At 36.8% G+C, this 23,907-nt stretch overlaps 2 protein-coding genes across 4 annotated transcripts in view; one reads left to right on the forward strand and one right to left on the reverse strand.

Annotated features, from left to right (window-relative positions):
* Positions 1 to 22,514, reverse strand: part of Naa60 (N-alpha-acetyltransferase 60) — a 31,367-nt gene extending 8,853 nt beyond the window's left edge. The window contains exons 1-6 of one of the 2 annotated variants that reach the window (XM_081750670.1): positions 22,295 to 22,514; positions 19,236 to 19,301; positions 11,777 to 11,888; positions 9,078 to 9,242; positions 5,776 to 6,002; positions 1,463 to 1,567 (exon numbers count right to left, since the gene is read on the reverse strand). In XM_081750670.1, coding sequence (XP_081606796.1) covers positions 1,463 to 1,567; positions 5,776 to 6,002; positions 9,078 to 9,242; positions 11,777 to 11,888; positions 19,236 to 19,237 — 611 coding nt within the window. In that variant the 5' untranslated portion in view covers positions 19,238 to 19,301; positions 22,295 to 22,514. The remainder of the gene's footprint in view (positions 1 to 1,462; positions 1,568 to 5,775; positions 6,003 to 9,077; positions 9,243 to 11,776; positions 11,889 to 19,235; positions 19,302 to 22,294) is intronic. The other variant, XM_081750669.1, reaches the window with a different exon arrangement.
* LOC145680304 (ribosomal RNA-processing protein 7 homolog A) overlaps positions 22,428 to 23,907 on the forward strand; it is a 31,564-nt gene continuing 30,084 nt past the window's right edge. Inside the window, exon 1 of one of the 2 annotated variants that reach the window (XM_081750667.1) lies at positions 22,428 to 22,603. In XM_081750667.1, coding sequence (XP_081606793.1) covers positions 22,567 to 22,603 — 37 coding nt within the window. In that variant the 5' untranslated portion in view covers positions 22,428 to 22,566. Of the gene's footprint in view, positions 22,604 to 22,625; positions 22,767 to 23,907 lie in introns of those variants that run through there. The other variant, XM_081750668.1, reaches the window with a different exon arrangement.

A 23,907-nucleotide genomic window follows, 5' to 3' on the forward strand; every position in this document is an offset into this window, starting at 1 on the left:
TGCAGTGTTGTGCAGTGGCTTCCTGGGAACGGAGTTGTTTTTCCGCGCGGACGACAATGACGCACAAAACACGACCATTGTTGTGAGTGTTGTGTTAAAATTGTTTCCAAGTGTGTGGGTTTCCGCTCTGTGACCAAAATGCCGCCCAAACTAAGCCGGATTTGGGAAGGCTATGTTGCGGCTCTTTATGACGCCCACTTTAGTGTTTCTGTCATTAGAAAACAGTGCAAGAAGAATGGCTGCAACATAAGTTTAAGTGGAATAAAAAATGTTATTAAAAAGTACAAGGGCAACGAAGCTTCACCATTTGAATCACCAACCAAGTTGCCTAGGAAACGGGAATGCACCAAGGCCACCTCCACCATGCAGAGGAAACTTCGCAAAATGGCAATGCAAGAAAATCTGCCAACACAAAGGTGTATGGCTAATCGTCTTGACGTGTCTTTGGGGACTGTGAGCCGGACGTTACACCATCAACTCAAACTGCAAAAGTCATGAAAACTCGCGGCCATCTTCTCACGGATGCCCGCCAAAAGGAACGAAAGTGTAACGCTCGGAAGCTGTACGAACGGCATCTGGCAAAACAAAAGTGGATGTACGTCGTAACACTCGATGAAGCATGGATTTACCTTTCCGACTGCGGCAAACCGAGAGCCATCATGTACCGAGAGAAAGACGCCAAGAACTTCAGAAGGTGGGTCCGTGTCTGTAAAGAATCCTTCCCACAAGGGTTCATGGTCGTTACTGGCTACTGTTACCGAGGTACACTTAAGATTCGTAGGGTGGCGAAGAACTGCAAAATAAATTCGCAGTATTTTCAGGAGCAGATCATGCGGCCGATCTACGAGCATGAGATTCCAACAATGTACGGAAATGACGCCAATCTGGTGCGCATTCACATGGACAAGGTCTCATCACATACCTCACGATCGTCCTTCGCATTCTACAGGGAGATGGAGGAGGCAAGTGGTATACAGGTGATACCTTTCAATAGGTACCTGTTAAATCTCCAGATGCAAGTCCTATGGACTATTGTAGATTTGGATTGCTGAAGCGGGCTTTGGGAAAACGGCGTGTGACAACTGTGGAAGGACTTTGGAAAACTGTGCAAAGGGAATGGGACAAGATTTCCCTCCCAGTTCTTCAGAGAAGCCTATTACAGTGGAAATTACGCTGTCGGGCTATTGTTAGGAACAAAGGGAAACACATCAAACACTTACGGACCTGGCGCCAAGGATTCTTCTAAATTTTTAGGTAAGTCGAAATTGGCCAAATGTAGACTGAACAACCTCTGTAGTGTTCTGTGGTCCGTGGGCATCATTTTTAGAATACCCAATATACGGACTTCATAATGAATATCTACACTAAATAATAATACTAATGTACGCCTGTATCATTACAAATAAAATAATGTCAATTCTAAACTACAAATATAGTTCACTGTATCTATTTAAAAGGATATTATATTCCCCATGGTGGATGTCCTCCATTAATGTAAAGCACGTAAGTAAAGCCATCCTTACATTTTCCTTTTATTGAGTAGTAATATGGCAGGAAGGAATGTAACCTGAAATATTTCGCTCTGTATTAGAAATATTGTGTCGTTTAATCAAATTTTATAAAATGTATTTTTTTTTAAAAAAAAAGCAATAGCAACATTCTTTGAAACACGTCAGAGGTTTACATCAGCTCTGTAATAAAACACAAACAACTTCTGGTGAAAGGGAAAGTGTCTTGCCAAAACAGTATATAAAGCCTCACTTGTAATAATAAATTATAAATTAAATTGAATTTTAAAATTCAAATTGTTTTTTCTACGTTGAAGGCTTCTACAATGGCAGCACACTCTCCTGGCCAGTAAGCTGTCCTTTTACCTTCCTTTAGTCTTTGTTATAACAACTATTGACATTCAAGACTGTTGGCCAGGTTTTCCATTAACAGGCTTCATAATCAATTATACATCATTAAATACATCACCATTATTACCAATTATTTAAATTAGTTTCAAATTTGCTTTAAATCATTTTAAATTAGTTTAAATTGCTTCAAATTCATCAAATTGCAATGGCTTACATTAAATGTGAAGATAAAACTATTATTGTTGTGTTTGTTGTTTAAATAAATTCATAAATTTCTGTATAAACTAAATAGCACTTACCTAAATGCCAGGAATAAATATTCCCTTAAATTGTGCTTTATAGAAAGCTATACACAAAATCTGTTGATTGTATTATCATTTTAATATCAAACAATAAACTGTTAGCTAACAAACCATCAACCCTTTCCAATACAAATCAAAAAATATATTCTCAAAACAATATTCATATTTATATTCACATTTTTAACATTTAAATTATATTCAAAGAAATATAATACAACTCATTTATTTCTTTAATAGACGAATTAATATGGTATAGGTGTATCAAAATTGTTTCTCACTACTCAATATCAATTATGAATACAGAGGTTGATTCATTTATATTGAGCCGAATTTGAATATGCCACTTACATAGGAAATGTCGTACTTCTACCACTGGTTGTGTTCGATCTGCAGGCAACCTCTACTTTCTAATGCCCGGCATCAGAGTTTCAATTGCAAAAGACTACGTTGCAGTTGGACTATGGGTATTGCATCCCATTCTTTTATAGGCCGGAGACACTACATATTGGACTATGGGACAGGCGCCTCTTGAGAAACCGGAAAACACAATATTCCACTGGCCTGACATCGGACTATTGAAGGGATGTCAGAGAAAGGAAATGCTGAAATTCCATTTACCTGTTCCATACAGCGATAGAATTCCAGCAATGTTTTCGTCGTGTGGCTGGATAACTTCTCTTCGTGCAGTTCAATCTAGTTCTCGTTTTGTCCGTACTTCAATGCTGGGATTTCATGCTGATACATTTCAGTCAGGACATGAGTCTGGTAGTACACAGCATTGATTTTGACGGTTTGCTCCACCTTTCAGAGACGCTTTTGCCCTTGTATGACAAACCGGCAACAATCATGAGCCCTTTTGGTAAACTGAGCAATGGCGTAAGAATGTTCTGCCCTTGGCGTCAACAGGTCTGTATGTAATGACACGAACTTTACAACAGTCTGTGAGGTAAATCCATGCCTCATTAAGGGTAACAACAAAAGGGTAATGATTACCCGCGAGATGACGTTCATAAACCCTCTTGCAGTTCTTTTTTTGCTCAGTCACATGACACGGTTTCAGGACGTGTACAATGCTTTTGAAAACGATAGTGAATTTGCTGGCCATCGCACGCTGTGGCAGAGGGGAGGGATTTTCGGAGGTCACCATTCGCCGAATTACACGCAATAGCGGAGTCCTCTTTCAAGAGGCCAGTTTTTAAGCTGTTTGCATTCGCGTGGTGGATCAAGGACTCTGCGACGTATAGATTCACAGTAGCACGGCCTACACGAAAATTACGCACTTGACACGTTTCAACGATAACGTCGAAAAAGGCCAGAATGAACCCCTCCCAAAATCTGTTCAGTTTCGGTAGCATTCAGAGTGTCTATACAATTTGTCGTAAAAAATTCTCTTGACTTTTCCCTAACTTTTCATGACTAAAGTTCTAGATTTCTCTGACCATTGAATAATTTATTGAAACCCCAGTTTCCACCTTCCCCACAGCTGGCCTTGTGCTCTCTCCACTTGTTTCTTTCTTTTCACAATTTTCTTTAATCCAAAAGAATGTAAATTTACAAACATATGCATTAGGCTGATATTACAGTTACTAATTCATAAATTCAATAACTGAACAATGGACCTAAATCGATTCTTTCCTGACTTTTCCAGACCAATCTGTCATTTCCCTGACTTTCCTTGATACATTTTTACTTCCCTGAATTTCAATGATTTTCCAGATTGTGAACACCTTGGACTACGCACGACCACACTGTTCTATTGCGTGACTAATGAGATACTGTTGCTTGCGTCGCAGCAATCTCATGGGATGGGTTTCGCATGTGCGGTACAGTTGCACATAGACTTCGACTCACAATATAAATGAATGAACCTCTGTAATACTGCAAAACATACAGAGTTCCCTAAAGTTTTAACTTTACCAATTACATTTGAAAATAAACATGCTAAGCCTATTTTATAAGTGAATAATTGGCGACAAAAATAAGGAAGAATTTTTCAAGTTTATAAAGAAACTGACCTTCAAGGCATTGTGTTGGTGCAACTGAAATGACTATTCTTACATTTGATGAGAAGATATCCTCTATAAAGCAACCAATGAACAGACCGAGCTCATGGATCTTAAAACATGAACTTCGTACGTGTTCAGAACAGGCTGAATGCCCAATTGGTCAGGGGCCGTATGTTGCTGAACAAGGTTATATGAAAATGCCCCATGAACAACACAAATCCGAGGGATTTTCCTTTACGGGTTGGAGCTGCGACGTTCTGCACATCTAGTCGCAAAAAATATCAATAGTGCATCTGGGTCAGGAATAATGAATGAATGCACAATACGCCGTTGATTTCTGATATTTCGTGTCGGTGACACAACACTGAAAAATGAACCCCGCGGCCACCGACCAACAGTGTGTTCTGATGAACTCCTCAGGAACACCATAAAGGCCAGTTCTCGGAAAAATGTTCGTGTAACTGCAGACGATTTAGGTACACACCATATCATTATCGTTCAGGACGCCGCACAATCAAAAAAACTGGATTTATGGGTGCTACACGAGCTAACACCGGAATCGCAATCTGGAGGTGTGCAATTCTCTCAAATGTACGGAACATCAGAGAAGTTTCCTTTGCGAATTATCATTTCTGATGAAAAATGGATTTATTACGACAACCGTAAATGGTCAGAACATAGTTGGATCGTGACCAACGTCCAGGAGGGTTTCCAAAACCACTCCTCCACTCGTAGAGGGTATTGCTGTTGGTGTGATGATCTATGGTGGTTGGTGTGATGGTGTGATCCATCACGTCTTTTTCTGTCGGGACAAAGACAGTGCTGAAATGCCCCGCGAGCTTGTTCGCATGCTATTAATTGTCAACAGACATGGTGTTCTCATGCTGCACGAAATACATGGTCATGTATTCGCTCACAAGATGATGCAGGATTTTTACGAGTTGCAGTAGAGAACCCTTCCTCACCCAGCGTTTTCACTTGATGTCTTTTCCACAGACTATCTCGACTATTTCTTAGTAGTAAAGAACTACATGCGGTTAAAATCTTTTTCGTATCGCAAACTTCTGTCTTCATAGAGTCCATTCGTTCATTACCCAACGACAAAAGTGTATGGACGCAGCGGAGATTACTCTGACTAGTCAAGTATTGCATTTTTCGTTTCCTTAGCCTTTGAAAGCGACACATAACAGTAGGGCATTTCAATCTCATCAATTCAATATAATCCCAACTTTCAGGAATTATATTATCGAAACGAAAAGTACATATAATGTGCCTGAACGTTAAAATACTGCATATCCACAGGAATTAACAAATTGATCAAACAGAAAATGAATTCCTTACCAACAACAACAAACAAACAAACAAACAAAAAGTAACAAAATAATCACAACACTAAAATATAAAATAGCACACAATGAGTGTTTTCGCTAAAAGCTTTCTCCAATAGGAGAAGGAAAAAGTAGGGAGAAAAAATTAAAGAACAAAGAAAATTTTAGGTGTGTCCAAATGAGCGACGTGTTACAATTCCCTTGTGATGAGTGAAGTAGTGGTTATATTCTTTGATAGATATAAATTAAATGATAAAAAGACTGTGTAGTCTTTCCTCACCTAAAATTACGATGTTCATAAAAACGTATTGCTGCAGAATTCGTGGTAAGAACATGCAGATAAATAGCCTTGCAGCTGGCATGTTCTATGGTTGTTAGGTGGGAAATCAAGTTGTCAAGGAGTAACGAAGCAATGCCATTCCGACGGTACTCCTTACAAACGCCTAAACTCAAAATGTAACCTATTTCTGTCTTGGAACTGAAGGAGGGAGAAAGAATTCCTCTGTCCTGCAATTACAAAGATTAAATATACTTTAGAAAAGACAATCGTAGTAACAGAAACATGAAAAATATACAATGAAGTATCACATATCATGCAGTGAATAAAATTATTCAGGGTTCTGAAGTGAAGGCTTTTCACCTGATCTATTAACTCCATTTGCATTCCTACAATCAGTCTTATTCTATAAACTTAAGAAACTTTTCCTTCTGAGGCGTGACATGACACATGCTACGTACAACGAAGGGGATTGATATTTAAATCTCAGAATTTTAACGGAATAATCACTCCCCTTCCCTAATCTAACTTACCTAGTTTTTCATGAATGGACATAATATTACCATGAAGTATTCCTACTTCCCAAGAAAATTTTATCTTCTTTCATGAACAAATTTATTTTCTATGAAGTAGCCTTCACTTGCATGAGATCTAAACTCATTCCATGCGTAAATCGAACTATCGTCCTATTCTCATTGATATTGCTCCCTAATTTTTATCATTGCTCTGTGCCCTACTCTAATGTGTATAACAAGAATTCACGAGATTGTCATTAATTTTATTTATTTATTTCATTATCAACATTTGCAGGCGGCAAACAGGAGACAGAAAGAGCTGTCTGATACGGATTTGAATTCCGCACAAATCATGGATGTTTTATGTTGTTCTTTCACTATTCATTTCTTATTGTATCTTTTAGTCTAAGGAGCAATTGTGGGACGTAAAATTCCAAAAGGCTTGTTATTAAATTCTCTCGTATATATCGTTCGAAAAACTTTCTTCTCATTTAAGCGCCAGTTCCGAAACCAGACGACACAATAATACAAATCTAATTTGATACATAATCCTATGAGTTTTCGCTTAATCTAGACGCAAACTCGTATTTTCAGTTACCATGGCGATCTGATGACCAGGAACCGTCTAGCCCTGTGCATGAGAATAAAAGTGAGTCTATTTATCGCAAAATCAATTGACCTTAGGGTAGTGCCTCTCCCCCGTGGATTCACCACTGATGCGTACTCCAGAAAATAAGCTTTTTCACTTTTTGTCGTTCCTATTCCATTCGAACCTGCAGATCATATCTCAATTGCAATTTATGTAGTGTTTAGCGTATTTATTCTACGTAACTAAAAAGTAACTGAGTTTATAGTCTTCCATTCCAAAAAATATTTTGGACATCAGATATATATATATCACATATTTTTTGCAAGCTGATTACTCGTTGCTGGTTCTATGATTTTTGAGAAGACTAAAAGTTGTTTAAAATTACTCATATCTTACTCTCGCTATTTTTGGCTTATCAGAAAAGTAGAGTTGTTCTACAGTAAATTTCTTCTTCTTCTTCTTATTATTATTATTGCTATATCTCGGTTTAAACCTGTTTCAGCTTAATAATCTGACACCCGTCTATGACAAGTGCAGATTATTTGAAGAGTTCTTCTTCTCCAAAGAACTTCCTGACCATATGACAGGTGTCTAGTATTACTGATTTTTATAGGTTTGTCAGAAGATGTTTTGCGTTTGTCTGCTCAAGTTGCGACACAGTACTTTTCGGAACAATTGCAGTGGCTGAGATAATGATTGGTCTTACTATAACTTTCTGACACTTCCACAGCTTCTTGATTTCGTCTGCCAGTTTTTATATTTGCTTATTTTTATACTGAATGTTGTACGGTGTTATGAGTCAATGGTACTGCTTCATCTATAAAGGTTACTTCTTGCTCAATTTTATTGATATCAGTGATGTCAAGTCTTTTTGCTGGTACCGTGACATCTGTTCTTACTTCCCTATCCCAGTAGAATTTATAATTGTCGTTTGCAAGTACTGGACTTGGCTGATATTTGTAGTATTGCTTGGCATCAGCAATTCCATGTTATATGCCAAAAACCGGTGACTACTTTTTGAAATTGTTATGTCTTTGTAGACAGTCTGTGGGAGTCATTATACGGCATGAACCTGTGATGTGTTCAATAGTTTCTGATGTGTCTCCATATTCTCTGCATTTTCATCCGGTACTTCTTGCTTCAGTTTGAATTTACAGTAGTTTCGGGTTGCTATCACTCAGTCCTGGATGGCCATCCTAAATCCTACTATTTCAGAAAAGAGTCCAGTTTTCTTGAGCCAGGCAGTTAATTGCTGTTTATCTATGTTACTGTCTTTTAAATGATTCTTCAAGGTTCCGTGGAGTACTTTTGATTTCCATTTGCTATGGTTTCGTTCGTCTGATTCATGGTTTGTAGTGAACTCTGTCACGGCTAGATGGAGTGGTGTAGCTTTTGTGTCTGCATCGCATGTTACATGAAACAGATGATTCGTTTCTTTTCTGGTGGTGAAATATTAGCGAAGGTCTTCAATCTGTTCGTGGTGGAGTTTTGGTATATCTGCGATACCAATGCCACCTTCTTCTGTAGGAAGTACCATTCGCTCTATTGCGCATTCTGAATTCTGTCATTAGAGTCCGGATCGTTCGTGTTAAATTAACTAAATCAGTCTCAGTCCATTTGATTAACCCAAATGAATATGTAATGAGGACAACTGCAAAAGTGTTGATGGCTTTAACTTTGTTAGCATTGGTAAGCTATCTTTCTGCAATATGCGTTTCATTGTGTTGTTTCATTCCAGAATATTTGTACTGTTCTCCTTCTTTTAAATCATCTATTTTGTGATGTTCATCAATTGAGAATCCTTCAGTGTTTGCTATTTTCCCTCTTTCTAGATGTACTGACTTACATTTGTTAACCCCTAAATTTTTATTAAAATTGATATTTAAGTTGACAAAAATGATTATGCAACAAAAAAATAGTAACGATAATGAGAGGGTGCAAAAAGAATATATATACAAAAAAACAAACGAAATTAAACACTCCTATCAGAATCTTAATTAAGAAGTTTATTCTAATTCAGAGTAAGATGGACATATTTTCTATTCAGTAGATATTCAAAATTCCAATACAGGTCTACACTGCAACTGTGAACAGCAAAATTATATTACTGTTCCATTTATATTTTGAGTAAGTATTTGTAAATATCAATTTCCGAAGCAAGTAGATAAAACATATTTGTATGTCTAGACTTCTAACCTTACCTCTCTGTTCAGTTGGACACAGCCTTTAATTTCAGCGACAATTAATCCAATGATAATACCATTGTAAACTGCTGCTAGAGAGTAGAATTTGGGGTTTGAGGTAATGTCTTCATACCAGGAATCAGGGTAATAAATAGGAAACCAATCTTGACAAAGGGCACGGACCTGGAAAGTGGATAGGAAACATCATTAAAATAACGCACTGCACAAATCAAAAGAAAATAAAATTCTTCCCGATTGTACGTATATACTGTCGAGTTCCGCGTTTTATTTTTTCCATTCACCTCTTAATTTGTAAAATGGCTCGAAATACTTCCCTCAAATACTCTGAACTTGCCTACATCCCAATTTTCAGACACGACTGACATAAAATATAAAATTCAAAAAATGTATCATTTCGCAATAAATATCTATCAAATTATACAAGCTCCTTCTTGTTCGATTACGTGGTTCATCATTTAGGATTTACTCATTACTTTTAAGAAGGAACTAGAAAACATAGTGTACTCTTGGAATTATTTGTTTATCGTACATCATATTAAGGTCTCGGAAATTTCTTTTCTAACTGATACAATGGGATGCATATCTTTAAGTTCTTCTTGAATGTGTATTTATCTCAAGTCTATAAAATTGCTGTCGATGTATATTACATCATCAATTTGCTGAATGATTTGCAGTTCAAGACCAATAATTGAATGTTAGTCTTACATGATTACATGATAGTCAAGGTTATCAATTGGGTGTTTGATATTTATGGTCTTTCGTAGAAGTACATACAAGAAATTTTCATTCCCATAGTTAAGAAATCTTACCATCGAACTATAAACTTTTCCTATCGCTTTTACTCGGCGTAATGGACAACCCTAGAATTTCATACATTATGGTTTCATGTAGCTTAAAAAATCCTTTAGATGCGCTGAGGAAAAGGGGAGGAATGTCTCTCGAAACTGTTCGCAGATTTTCTTTCTTTTGGATATCATAACGTATGAAAATTTTCATTTGCTGCCTCGGGAGATGTAGTTTAATTATTAAAACAAGGAGGCGGGGCAGGCCTTAGGAACAGTATTTTTATGGTTTACTGCATCACTTCTACGCTGTCCTCTATAAATAGTTGGCCTTCCTTCTGTTTTTTCAGGAAGTTCTATTCTAAAACTTTCTTTAACTCATTTTTTTAATACATAGATGTAAACATTTCTAAGGTCTGCCCTCCCCGCCGGTCTAGTGACTAGAGGCATACGGTGATTGTGTGGTAGAGCGCTCACCTCTGGTACTAGGGGTCCCTAGTTCGATCCCGGATATTAGTTTCTGGTTGACAGCATCGTATTCGTGGGTCTTCTCGACGGTTCTCCCGTTTCTTCCCACATTCTCATTCCACCAATTCTTCATTAATCATCACTTTCTCTTAGGCTAAAGGGCAAAATGCCTAGAAATGGAAAGTTGAACTAGAAATTTCATTTTCTGTCTAGTCTTGTGTGGCTAACGTGTGTATCTTTTGTGTACAGGCTCCCGGGTTGGTTCCACGGTAGGAGAGCATTGAAATTTGAACTCATTACTGTGGTCCGGATTCCATCTTAAACTGTAAGTACGTGTCTCATATAGCCTAGATGATGAAAAGAGGTGCTAAAGTTAAGTAAACCAACAACATATATAAGTTTTATTCTACAACCGTTGAATGATCTAAATTACACGTGTGTGGCATTTTTATGTAATAAGGAATGTAATAATGTAACATGAACAAGGAACGTAACAAAATTATATCCATCAATCAAAGTCTTTCGGTTTATCAATATTTAATTTGAATTCATATAATAATAATAATAATAATAAAAAAAAAAAAAAAAACGGAAAGTTACAATAATACCACTATGACTATTAAGACCGTATTTTCTGTCTTTCCTTTTTCAGTATGAGAATGATCTACAAAGTAATACCTCCAAGCCCACTACTTGGACAATAGTGCTGCAAACATTCGGAACTGTTTATCATTAATGCACTGATGTTTAAGCTAAAGAATATCACTTATTTTACCTTCCTATCTTTTCTCGCTCTAGAGTAATGGAGCAATCCATGGCATCCAGTGGTATTTCCGGTTGAAACAGCGGGCTGTCATTGAATTTCTTACTGCGGAAGGTTGTGCGCCCAGGAACATTCTTCGACGGCGACGAGTCATGGACACACCATTACGACCCGGAAACGAAGCCCAGTCGATGGAATACCGCTACACGTCCTCTCCTCCGCCAATTCAAAGTTGTTCCATCTACTGGCAAAGTATTGTTGACATTCTGCCTCAGCCTGCCTATAGTCCGGATCTTCCTCTCTGCGATTTTTGGCTCTTCTCCAAACTTAAGGATCACCTTTAAACACTACAGTTGTGACGCGGAGGGGGAAGCAGCAGTTCAGCAATGGTGTCGCCAGCAGCCACCACAATTCTTCGCCGGCTGCTGCATGAAAAATCTTGTTTAGCGTTGGCGCAAATGTGTTGCCCACAATGGGAGACTATGTTGAAAAATGATACCATTATTTGTAGCTGACATTGCAAGCTATCCACTGATACCTGTATCGGTGCTACCTGTCAAACACAAATAAAGGTATCACTTGGAGGCATTACTTTCTGAATAACTCTCTATTCATGGTTTTGTCATAACTGAGAGGAAATAAATTTCCGCATATTATTCTCCCTACGCAAATATTTCACTTACCTCTTCCAGATCAGATGGACAGAGGAATCGCAATTGTAAGTTAGATAGACTGCAAAGTGGTACTGGTTTAGTCATGCAGGATTTTGACTTCCGTACTACATCTCCAGCATACCTATACAAAGAATACAATACCACTATTAGACAAGCAAAAGATGGTCTAAGTATAAAGCGTATATTTCACTGCTTACGTACAGAAATTAATAGGTACAATACGCAGAACTCAGACAATTGTGTAAGTAATATCTTATCGAAAGGTACATTATAAAGCACTTTCGTTAATCGCCTTATCAAATAGGAAAGGGAAGAAATAGAAACAAAATATTAATCAATATCTATCTATCTATCTATCTATCTATCTATCTATATATACCACCACTTGACCGATCTCGATTAAATTATTAACATAGATGAGGTTCAGGCCTGGGATGGTTTTTATCGTTTCACTTTGACGGTGCAACTTTAGAGAGGGGGAAGATATTTAAAAATAATCGAAAATGATCGTTATTAGTGTCAAATCCATAGTTTCTGGGGTGGTTGTGATGAACAGTGGTACTTCCAATGCCCTCTAAATCCAAATTCAGCTCCGCAACTTGGGGGAGGGGAAGATACATAAAAATGATCGAAAATGACCCATATTAGTGTTGAATCCATAGTCCTTGGAGTCACTGAGATGAACAATGACACTTTCGAAGCCGATTAAGTCCAAATTCCCCCCTTTATGTTCAAAATGAAACGTATTCTCCCCGTGTTAAGAACGGGTATTCTGCTAGTAATAAATAATTGTCGACACTTGTCGACAATTCCACCACATAGAAAGCAGAAAGCATACCACACAGAAACCTTTTATAGGGCAGAGGTGATCTTGAGGTGTGAGGAATAGGGTCACGTGGCGACAACCAATGTCTGATACGCCTGGGAATCTCATCGAGGAGTCACTTGTCATCGTTGCTCCTTGTTGACTGCCGACTAGGGTTGGCAAAAACCATGGTTTTTATTGAAAAAACCAAAAAACCAGGTTTCATTGGTTTAAACCCGGTTTTTTTGGTTTAAATAATTTGCTCCATGTATTTATACCACATATGGACAGAAATAAGTTTGTTTCGCCTTGGTGTTGTTATACAACAACTGGGTTATGCTGGAAGGGGTTACATGAACTTAAAACGAAATCCAAACCACTTCTCGGCTTACATCCGAGAGAAATTGTCCTCTATTTGAACTCGAAACCGGGATTAACTGGCGATACGTCTGCCAAATCACTCACAAAGGACTCCTGATTAAAAAAAAAAAAAAAAAGAAAAAAGAAAAAAAAAGAAAAAAAACGTTGTACTGATCTTTACATACTTGTTCATATAATTGTCAAGTGCCATTTCAGGGCAAAAAAAATAATAAATAAATAAAACAGTTGTACAAGTGAAACCATTATACAGAATTACATATGGACAATTTCAAAATATTGCAGAATACAGAACAACTAATTTAGTCCAAGTTAGTTTACTACGACTTTTATTAGTCCAAGTTAAAGAAATGCAACGACTTAATTTGCATAATTTATCAGCAAGAAAAATGAATGAAGATACGAATTAATTTGAGTCCACTTTGGTTCTGATCCATTTATACATAAATAGATACCAAAGATCAGTATTTTCTGATTTCAATAAATGCCTCTCGTGGGGTTTGTATGACCCCCCCCCCAAAAAAAAAGTACAGCACTTTGATGTATTTAAATATTTTACCAATAGTAAACATTATTAAAACGAAACAACATTTAGAATTTTTCTTTGATTGCAATTTGCATAACAATAATAACAAACTACAACGAAATCCCAAAAGAAACATTCATAAACTTATAAAAAGAACAAAAGTTGCTTTTGTAGCATAATCTATTTGAGTACTGAATGAGGAATTTAGGTCTGAATATAATACGAATAATATACGGGAGTGAAACGTGATAACCCACAAATGTATGTTTATAAAGATTTTACGAATACTTACACTTTTACGAACATCTTGTGTTTTTTGGTTTAAACCAGTTGGTTTTTTTTTTTAAAAAAAAAAACAGTTGGTTTAAACCAGCCAACCCTGCTGCCGACAATGTGTAAAGTACTCATTTGCTTAACTTGTATGAATTCTCTATCCCATGCAGGTGCAGTGTAATTGTTTCAGCGAAAACATAGAAACCATTCTGAAAGTTCATCACACGTTAGACCATTGTCCTTCTCGATGACTGTTTTCAAGGCCTCGTCATCCAACATATGCTGTCGTCTACTGCAAGGTTCATTCGAAAGTCTGAACTCCCGAACAGCATTTCTGGAATCAATGCCTGGTGGTGTGTTTTTTCACAGCATTCTCCCCAAATGCCTGGCATATGCGACAACCTGATACTGCAGCTGACAGGTCCACTTTAGACATACAACGAACCCAAGTCTGCACTCTGTTCCTCAATCCATTCCTCCACATGATGTGAGAGGTAGCAAGATCCTTTCTAATTCAAATGTGCCCCTGCTGGCGCTTTTATCGAATTGTGTTTTCCCGTACTTTCCTCGAAAGAGGAAAAGACAAGTTGCTCTGGCCAATCGTTCAATAGTTGGATGCGGAAGCGTTACCACAATGAATCATTTCACAGACTTCGCTGTGCTCTGTCTTGTTAGTCATTCTAAGTAGCCTACGATCTTCACTCGTCATGACCAAACGACTGAGTAACAAATTGGCAACACAGCTGAGGTCTTTCTCTTTTTCCCGAAAGCAAAGGGAGAGTTTCTTCCATAAGAGGGCGGCGGGATGGGGCCGAAGTATGTTCCACATATTTTCCTAGGGCACTCTTGAAACAGAAAGGCTCTAGGTGCGTTATTTGAGGAGAAAAAGCGCTACAGGGTGAGACATACCCAGATCGAAATATCGGATACTAGCTAAATGCCCGTCCATTACCACTTAGAACTTGTCATGTAAACATGTTCCACACTATGCACCAGCCGCCACTGAAATGCACTATTGACACCATGTACGAGGGGTCCATGATGGGGCTACCGCCAAAAACACATGCACATGAACAAAATGACGTAAAAATTTTGACTTATCAAACGAGCAGATGTTTCATTTTTCTATCGTTCAATTTGTATGTTTGTTGCACTCGCCATGTTGCTGACATTGCTGATGCCGCGTGACACTGGGAAGTTTGCAGGTATAGAGTGCATGGTTATGTGGGTATAAAAGGTATGTTTTTGAGTTGCTATCGGTTGTATCGGGTAGTCACCTGCTCCATTGTGCTGTAATTATAAACCTATAGCAGTCGCTGAATAAGATGATTACCCCTGACAGTCAAATTGTTCAGTCATCTACAGTTTTGTAACGGCTCGTCACTTGCCTCTATTGACATTAGATCACGCATTCGTTCATACACAAGGAAGACATTTAACGGTAGTAAGAGTGCATAAGAGCGCAAGCTTTTAGTAGATAGTTTTGTATTTTCTATGCGAAGCTACAGATAGCTGCTTAATATGTAAATACTGAGTAACAACGATAGCATGCAGTATTTACAAAGTTGAAATTTATTAGCCTTAAATTCATTTGTTCATTTTATGCGAACATGAAAAAATTAATTCCATTTGTCATTATTGCAGTTATTCAACGCGAATCATGCTATGATGCGTTTCTTAAAATTAAAAAAAAAAAAAAATGCAATATCATTCACAAAATCATGAAGCAGGGTAATGAAAAACCTTAACATTCATAAGACTAAGCATACTTGAAGCCATTTATAGGAAGTTCCACATAAAACTTTATCAAGAACTTGTAATGCAAAGCACAGGATCAAGTCAAAATAGTTCAAATTTACAATGCCTATTTTGTTATGTATCCATGTTTTCCAAACAGAAAATTTTGGAAGTCCCATGTTGTCTTCTTCGAGCTGTCCGATCTTCCTAACCTAATTTATTCCTAAAGCAACCTCTATTTGTTAATCACTTGACTGTAGGTCCACAAATTTAGTTTCGAATCAAAAAATCTACATTATAAGGACAGCTTATGTCGTAGTTCCCAGGTGGAATCAACCGATTTTCATCAAATAGCATGGTGAAGGACCCTCGACCTGCTTAATAGCATCTGGAATATTTCCTGCACACATCATCGGCTTCTGAATTGTGAGTCATCAAATGTACAGGTTTTCTTAAAAGCAAGTAGGGACGATAATAATATTATTATTAATTCGCTCGCGTGGAATCCATTTTTTTTCTTTTGGAACTTTAGTTGGCGAGCGTACTAGTAAATCTACTTGTTTAAAAAAAATAAATAAATAAATACTTGATAGACATTTTAGACCTAAATGAAGATATTTTAATGTCACCATAATAAATATTACAAAGTGCATTATTCTATTTCTTCTTACTCGTTTTATTGGTTACAAATACGTTTTCAGTGTTCTAACCCCTTTACTCAAAATGAAAATTCGTATGTATTTACTTGACGTAGCAACTCTACTGCCCCGTGACCCTTAAAATGCAGTAATTAAACACAACTCTATCCTGATTAATGCCCAAATTTACTATCATTTTTCCTTTCTATCTTTTCCACATTTCATGAGCAGAAGCGAAGTGTTCTATTTCTAAACTTGCTGAAGGGGTTGGGAGAGGCCAATTCATAATATATAAAATAACAACAGATGTGCAATAGAATGTTTAATGGGACTTATGACTTATTTTTTTTCTCAAAAATATTCACCTTTCTGATAATGAATAATTATTTCTTAAGCCAGTAAGCTCGATTTCATATGAAAAATATGTAATTTTTCGGTCACTATCCCACTATTCTCATTTCCTTCAAACTAAATAAATAGAAAAATCGAAATCCGTCTTCCACTATTCTGAGAAGCTAAATATACGGCAACAAAATGTTCTGCTTTAAACCCTAAGCAGATAAACTGGGGCCAAGGGAACAACAACATCGGTGTTTCAGAACAAAGTAGTGATTAGCGCAAAGTAGATAGCGGATAATCTCTCCTTAGTCTGTATAAAATAAATTCAGATAAAAACTTAGTCACAAGAAAGAGCTAATTTGTTCGAAACCCTTAAGAAAATGCTATCGTGAGAAATATTTAATTCTTGCCAGGCTACATAAAAGTGCAAAGAAAGCCTTAAAGCATGTACAATCGGCAGCAAAATATTATATCCATCCTCACAATTCTCTCATCGTTAACTTTGAAATAAACAGATCACTAGAAAAATGTTTATGATAACCTAACAAACCAAATTACCTCTTTCTCTCGTCAAAGGAAACTGAATTCAAACACTTTTGAACATTCTGTACTCTCGTTCGATAGTGTTTTTTATGCTTCAGTTGTACAAAGGGCAGTAGAGAAGTTTTGCAATACGACCTTATTTCTTATACTTTTTCAAAGTACTTTCAACCACACATTATCTATTTTACCAGCTTTCGAAAATAGTCGTCGAAGAACCTCTGCAGAGATCTGGGCACACTCATCATCTCAAGCCCTCAATAGGGCGTCATCGTTTGTAAAACGCATTTCTTTCAGTCTGGCCTTCACATGTGGCAACAGTGCAAACGCCAGGGAGCGAGATCTGGACTGTACGGAGGGTGTTCTAATAGTTTTAGTCCAGTGCTAGTCAAATACTCTGAGTAAACTTTCGAACAGTGCGCTGAAGCGTTATAGTGGTGAAGAAACCATGTGCCCATCCTTGAGTTTGGGCGCAGCTGTTTGCGAACTGTAAAAACTTTAGGCAGACATTCCTCGGTACATCACTTCAATGTAACTGTCTTCTGTGTTTCTAAGACAACTCGCTCGACAATTCCTCGTACACGAAAAAATACCGCCACCATTCTCTTCATAATGATGTGGACTTTTGAATAGCCACGGGGTTTCCTCATCTTCGAACACCCACACTTCATTTTGAGCCTTGGTCGGGACGTCATAGTAATAGAGCCAAGATTCGTCACCTGTCACAATACTGTTCACAAAGGAAGATCTTCCATTTTGAATTTTTTTCAACATTTGACGGCATCATGAAACACGGTGTGCGACCTGCTCGTCGGTCAAATCATGTGGTACCCAAAGGGTACAAAGCTTTCTAACTCGAAGGTGATCGCGGAGAACAGCGCGAACTGCTGGTGCATTAATGCCCAAGCATACCTCTATTTGATGGATAAACCCGTCTATCTGTCTCAGGCATTTTCTTTACTGCGACGCAGTCACAGATGAAGATGGCCGATCTGACATTGGAGCGTCCTCAAGGCTGAAATTTCCTTTTTGAAACTCTTGGTACCGCCTAAATATCATTGTACGATTAGGAGAATCCTTTCCAAGCACAGGAGTAATTTCCTCTAAACAACTGATCAACACTTAAACCACGTGCAAAATTGCCAGGTATTCAGTTTTTGACCACGATGACATTTCCACTTCTTTTCACTAACACAGGTGAAAATCAACTCCCACTGAGGCAATGAGTAGAGCTTCTACAGTGCAGATTTGGACGTGTCTAAACACGTGCTGACTTGCAAACTCCTGTGATGATCCTTTCTGTTCTATTGCAAAACTTTCCTAGCGCCCTTTGCAAACAAGTTTCAAACGATATACGAAAAATATCTATTTATTTAAAACCTTCTGAAAGAAAAGTAGTCCTCAAATTTTCATACACATGACTTACATATATTTAATTGTTAGTACAGGATACATAATGAATAACTCTGGACTTTACAAGGCGCAATTAAAAATTCTATCACACGGTTTTGATCTTCGCTCAGATCTTTATCAGTGAATTCTATTCGCCGTTACACCATTTACATTTGGATAGTCTCCTGCCTTCCTGTGAAACCATTATAGTTTGAGAAGTAAAGATTTCATTTACTTTTCTTCCTCAGAGAGGCTCCACAGGAAGCCACCTATGTGTTTAAACAGCAAACCGAAATCATTGATGAAGATGCCAGTGAGCACTCAAACCGTTAGTTAGAAGTCTTTTAATTTCCCAGATACTAGGAAAAGTGTTTGATATTTGAGTTATGACTTCATTTCGAAGTTTCCGATAAGAGAATGTATATGATCTTGGTATGATTTTTGCTGGCAACTGTGCAATAGCCACAAACAAGAATGTTCTCCACGTATATAAATATATGATAGTTTAAATATATATTGGCTACATAGTGCTAAAATACTGTATTTTATGTGATTCAATAATTGTGCAAAGCTGTTTAACACACATCAAGCAAAACCCAATAAAGATTCGTGCATTAAAATAGTACAAACTATTTAAAAGACATGTTACCCAAAATTATTTTTAAAGTGACATCAAGCCCTCAAATACAGTTGATTTAAATATCACTTACAAGAATGACGAAAAGATAATTCCGAAATAACATGCTGAAAACCAAATAAAGACAAATATATTCAGACAATAACAAAATTTGTAACTAATTCCCATACGTGAATAGTATATTGCATGAAAATAAAACCTACATGAACAAATGTTATCCGAATTAGTCACACTTTATGGTCACCATAATGCATCTTCTTGATTTGTATCTGAAAGGAGTACGTATGCACATACATTTAAGTACTAGTTATAAAATGTTATTATTCGTTACCAACAAATTATGAACTGAAAGAAATGGGTATTTTAGAACTACAGTATATAACAAGTAAAATTATCTTTCGATGGTATATAGTTTCTCCCCCAAATTCACCGGTGTCTTCGAAGCCGGCACTACGACATACAGTGAGCCCTTGTAAAGGTTGTAAAAAGCTCGTTTATGCGTATACCCACCGTCGCTGACGCGCCTGCATCTAGGGACGCTGCTTCCGCTCTAACTCCCCTGCTGCGCTCCTGTACTGACTTGCTTAGATAGCATTCGTGTTCATTAGTGGACACCTAGCACATGTTAGTTCGTGTTTATACACTGTAATTTTTATGCTATACGCCCACATTGTATTTACATTCATGACTAAACAACAGTTACAAACAACAAACAGTAATCACTACCAAGTGATTTGGAGGAGAAACTAAGTAATACCCTTATCTTTGTTCAATTTATATATACGGTACTTAGAATAGTGGTTTATCGATTGTACAATGGCGGTTCTTGAGAGAAGACATCAGTGAGAACTTAAAATGTCATCACTTCAACCTCACGGAAGAAGACTCAACTACTATGCTAATTCTTGTAGATAACATTTCTTCCCTTCGTTTCAAGCGATAAAATTTTAATTTTCCTCAATAATGAAATATGCTTTTATTATGCAACAAATTATGCTCTTTAGGGTAAAGGAGACGATGATTAATACAAATGAATGATGATAGAAGGATTGGCGGAGAAATTTGGAGGAGTCGTGAATACCTCGAGAAAACTCACGGACACGATGTTGTCCACCACAAACTTACTTGGTCGGGAATCGGTCTAGAGCAGCGTTTCCCAACCGGTGTGCCGCGGCACACTGGTGTGCCGCGAATGGGCCGCTGGTGTGCCGCGAGGAAATCGACACAAATTATTAATTCTATAGAAACCAAATTGCAAGACATAAGGGAAATGTATATTTGTATTTCACATTACTATGAACCTCTACTCTATTATAAATCTTCAATTTTAAGTTTCGTACTGTGTTACTTTTCTGTACATTTTTAATGTTGAAAAACGTATTTATCATTGTCATGACCATTATTGCTTCTTTATTGTTGCAGACTATTTCGTAACTTGAAATTTTAACATATCATTCAATAAATTCAACAAGAAAAACATGCATACAAATCACCTACATTTGTGTTTTAAAAGTATAGGAGATTTGTTCATTTGTTCGTTATTTAGTGATCCCTTTTAGTGAAAGGTTAGATACAGTTTTCGAAAGAGAAAGTAGATTTTTAAAAACCCGAGTCGTATATTTCATTGCAATTTTTTTCTATTTTAAAATTAGAATGAAAAATAAGCATAACGATTTAACACGGGGGAAAATCAGTGATCGAGCTTTTTTCTCTGTAAGATCAGTAATCACCTAAAAATACCACAGTATTTTATATTTACAGATAATAATAGTAATTTATATATATATATATATATATATATATATATATATATATATATATATATATATATATATATATATATATATATATATATATATATATATATATATATGGGTGTGCCGCGAGAGTTCAAGTTACACCTGTAGTGTGCCGCAACTTGAAAAAGGTTGGGAAACGCTGGTCTAGAGACTCCACCACCAGAGATAATTCGTGACCGTGCCCCCACTGTTCTCCCTCAAGAGTCGCCTCTATGACTGTCTAATACTTAATGGCTACACGTAACCAATAGGGTACATAAAAATTCCATTCTGGATAATTCAACATAGCGAGCCAATTAATCCCGTGCCTTTCTCACTCTCTAATACGATGAATCATTAAAAAAAATAATAATCATAAAATTATAATTATGAATTATATCTTGATATTATACACTTAGTTTACAAATATAAATGTTAGACAAAGGATTATGAGAAGTCATTGTGACAAAGTCTGCCTTAAGAGTGGGCTAACTAGTAATAGACTGCTTTCGTATAATTCCAGTATGCAATATCGCGCGAAAATTACAACACAGACACATATTTAAACTTTTATAAATAAATTCTATGGTAAGTCCTTGCTTTGGTCATTTCATTGAATGAACCGATTCGTAACAAAGACAGAATACAACGTACCCTGCGGAGCTCTAACTTGCCTTCACTCGCTGACGCTCACTCGGCAATACTATGGTGAATTAAATATTAAACTTTGGTACAGAAAGGAATCAACCTAGCTACTAACCTATGGGCAAGCAGGTAAGTTCTCAAAACCGGAACCGAAAGATCAAATCACTAAATCCAAGAAATGAATGAATCGAAATGGCCAAAGTAAAGACTTACCAAATTCTATATACCAAATTATCCTTAAATTCCTTTGTCCATGTTAAATTTAAAAAATCTGAACCTAGTAAGCTGTTACTTCTGTATATGTAAATCAAAACTGCGTTTTTCAACTTACAATGCTATTTTAAAACAGAAAGAAATCATTATACAGTGCTATTACATATTCCTTTGAATGATAAGATTAAATAGTCCTATTGTTATTTTAATATAGGATACTATATACGAAGATGTGAATCGTAGTTCTCGTTCACAGCAACGGATGTGGTTTAATATTTAGTCTATCCTTCTGATAAATTCCTTGTTTGAATCCTCATTTTATTCCGAGATATATCTAAGCTAACAATTATCGTTTCATACCATGAATGTTTCAAGTTCAATTCATTTTTCATACACCTATTACAACAAGAAAATTATAAGTTGGTACCGCCTCTTACATCGACCGTCCTTACTCAGTCAATATATTGACGAAAGTAGGAAGTGTGACAGTTTGAACAAAACAACATAAGAATCTTATTGTTAACAATTAGGATGCACTTCTTACACCTAAAATCAAATTACAATATATTAATTAAACATACACATAGTTTTACACATTTAAGTAGACATTGTTTTCTTATACTTACCAGCTAATGCCAGCCATTAAATGTCCACTGAAACTACATTGTATCTTGTGATTCCCTACTTCTTCCTCTTAAAATTCTTCATCGTTTAGGGCAAACGACGTTTGAGCGATCTGTCTAAACACGTAAAATATCCTTTATCCTATTATACATAAATTATCAAATTATTATGACACCAATTTCGTCTGTCGTCTCACAAAGATGCCATATTCCTTTGGCCTTTTAACTCGACTTTCATTTGTTTTCTCTATAAACATTTAAACATTACAACAAAAATGGCTGCAGCGGGAACAGTGGTGCAAGGATTTCACGGTATGATTTCTTTAACAAGTAACTTCTGTGATAAAGACATATTCCTGGATTAGGATATATGTTATTTTCTATCCATGTATTTTGTATTCTTTAATTTCTTGAGGGAAAGATGATAAACGTTAATGTACAATATGCATGTTAATTAAACACGTGAAAATGAGAGGTATTGTCCATTTTTCATTTCCATCACCGCGATAGTGAAAATAAGGAATCAACTTACCTATGATAGTAGTGTTATTATTTTTACTTTATAAAATATATGTTTCTTAGTATATATGAAAGTAGTGACAATATGTGGTGTTGTTCATAGTGCAAGGCAAATATTAAAATTTATAATTTGGTAATCCTTTTGAGTTGGATTCCCTATTCGATCACATATATTAAATTTGACCCAGCATGATAATGGAATTGGGAACATGGCTACTTGATTTAGTATAGAATGAACTCTGTGCAGTTGAAAAGTGTAGAGGCCAGCATAAGAGTGCAAATTTAGTGTTGTTTTTCGCCTACTGCGTAATCGATCCATGGCAAAGATTCCGCTAATGGACCCCCGTGATCGGAGGGTGTAAACATAAGCGATGTAAGCATTATTTTAATTTATTTACTTATAGTAAATATATTGCACTCGCAATTACTCATTCATTTCCCTACTTCAGTTGTAATTGTACTTCTCAGATGTTTGTTAATTCCCTGGTTTCTTCATTCTTTAACTCTGTCATATACGAAAAGTTCTAGAACACAGGCCCCCCCATATAGGTAAATAGCTAGGTTGGTTCTTTTCTATACCAAAGTTAATACTTAATTCACATAGTATTGCCGAGCGAGCGTTAGCGAGTGAGTGCGGGTTAGAGCCCCGCAGGGCACGTTGTTTTCTGTCTTTATTACAGCTAAGTGGGAGGGAGACCTGTGTTCTAGAACCTTGCCCGGAAATACTGATAACAGTGACCATATGACATAGAAACTACGGTGCATAAAACACGAACCGGATTGAGTATAGCCCGCTCCCTCCAGTGATTTTAAATGAATCATAGTGATTCTGACGATTCATATTAGTTCATAATGAATCGGAATCGCTTGTTATAAAGATTTAGAATGTAAATCTTGTGGTAAGGAAGCTTTAGTATAAGTAGTAGTAGTAGTAGTTAGTAGCAATAGTAATGGTAGTAGTAGTAGTAGTAGGAATGGGTTACAAGCCCCGCAGGGGTTGGTTGGGTTCTGTTCTCGATATAAGTAGTAGTAGTAGTAGTAGTAACTCTTCCAGCTCTGGTGACAAAGAACTGGGGGGAGTGGCCTATACACAAGCC

Source organism: Thermobia domestica, chromosome 3, assembly GCF_964235325.1.
Source record: "Thermobia domestica chromosome 3, izTheDome1.hap1.1, whole genome shotgun sequence".
Classification (NCBI taxonomy): Eukaryota; Metazoa; Arthropoda; class Insecta; order Zygentoma; family Lepismatidae; genus Thermobia; species Thermobia domestica.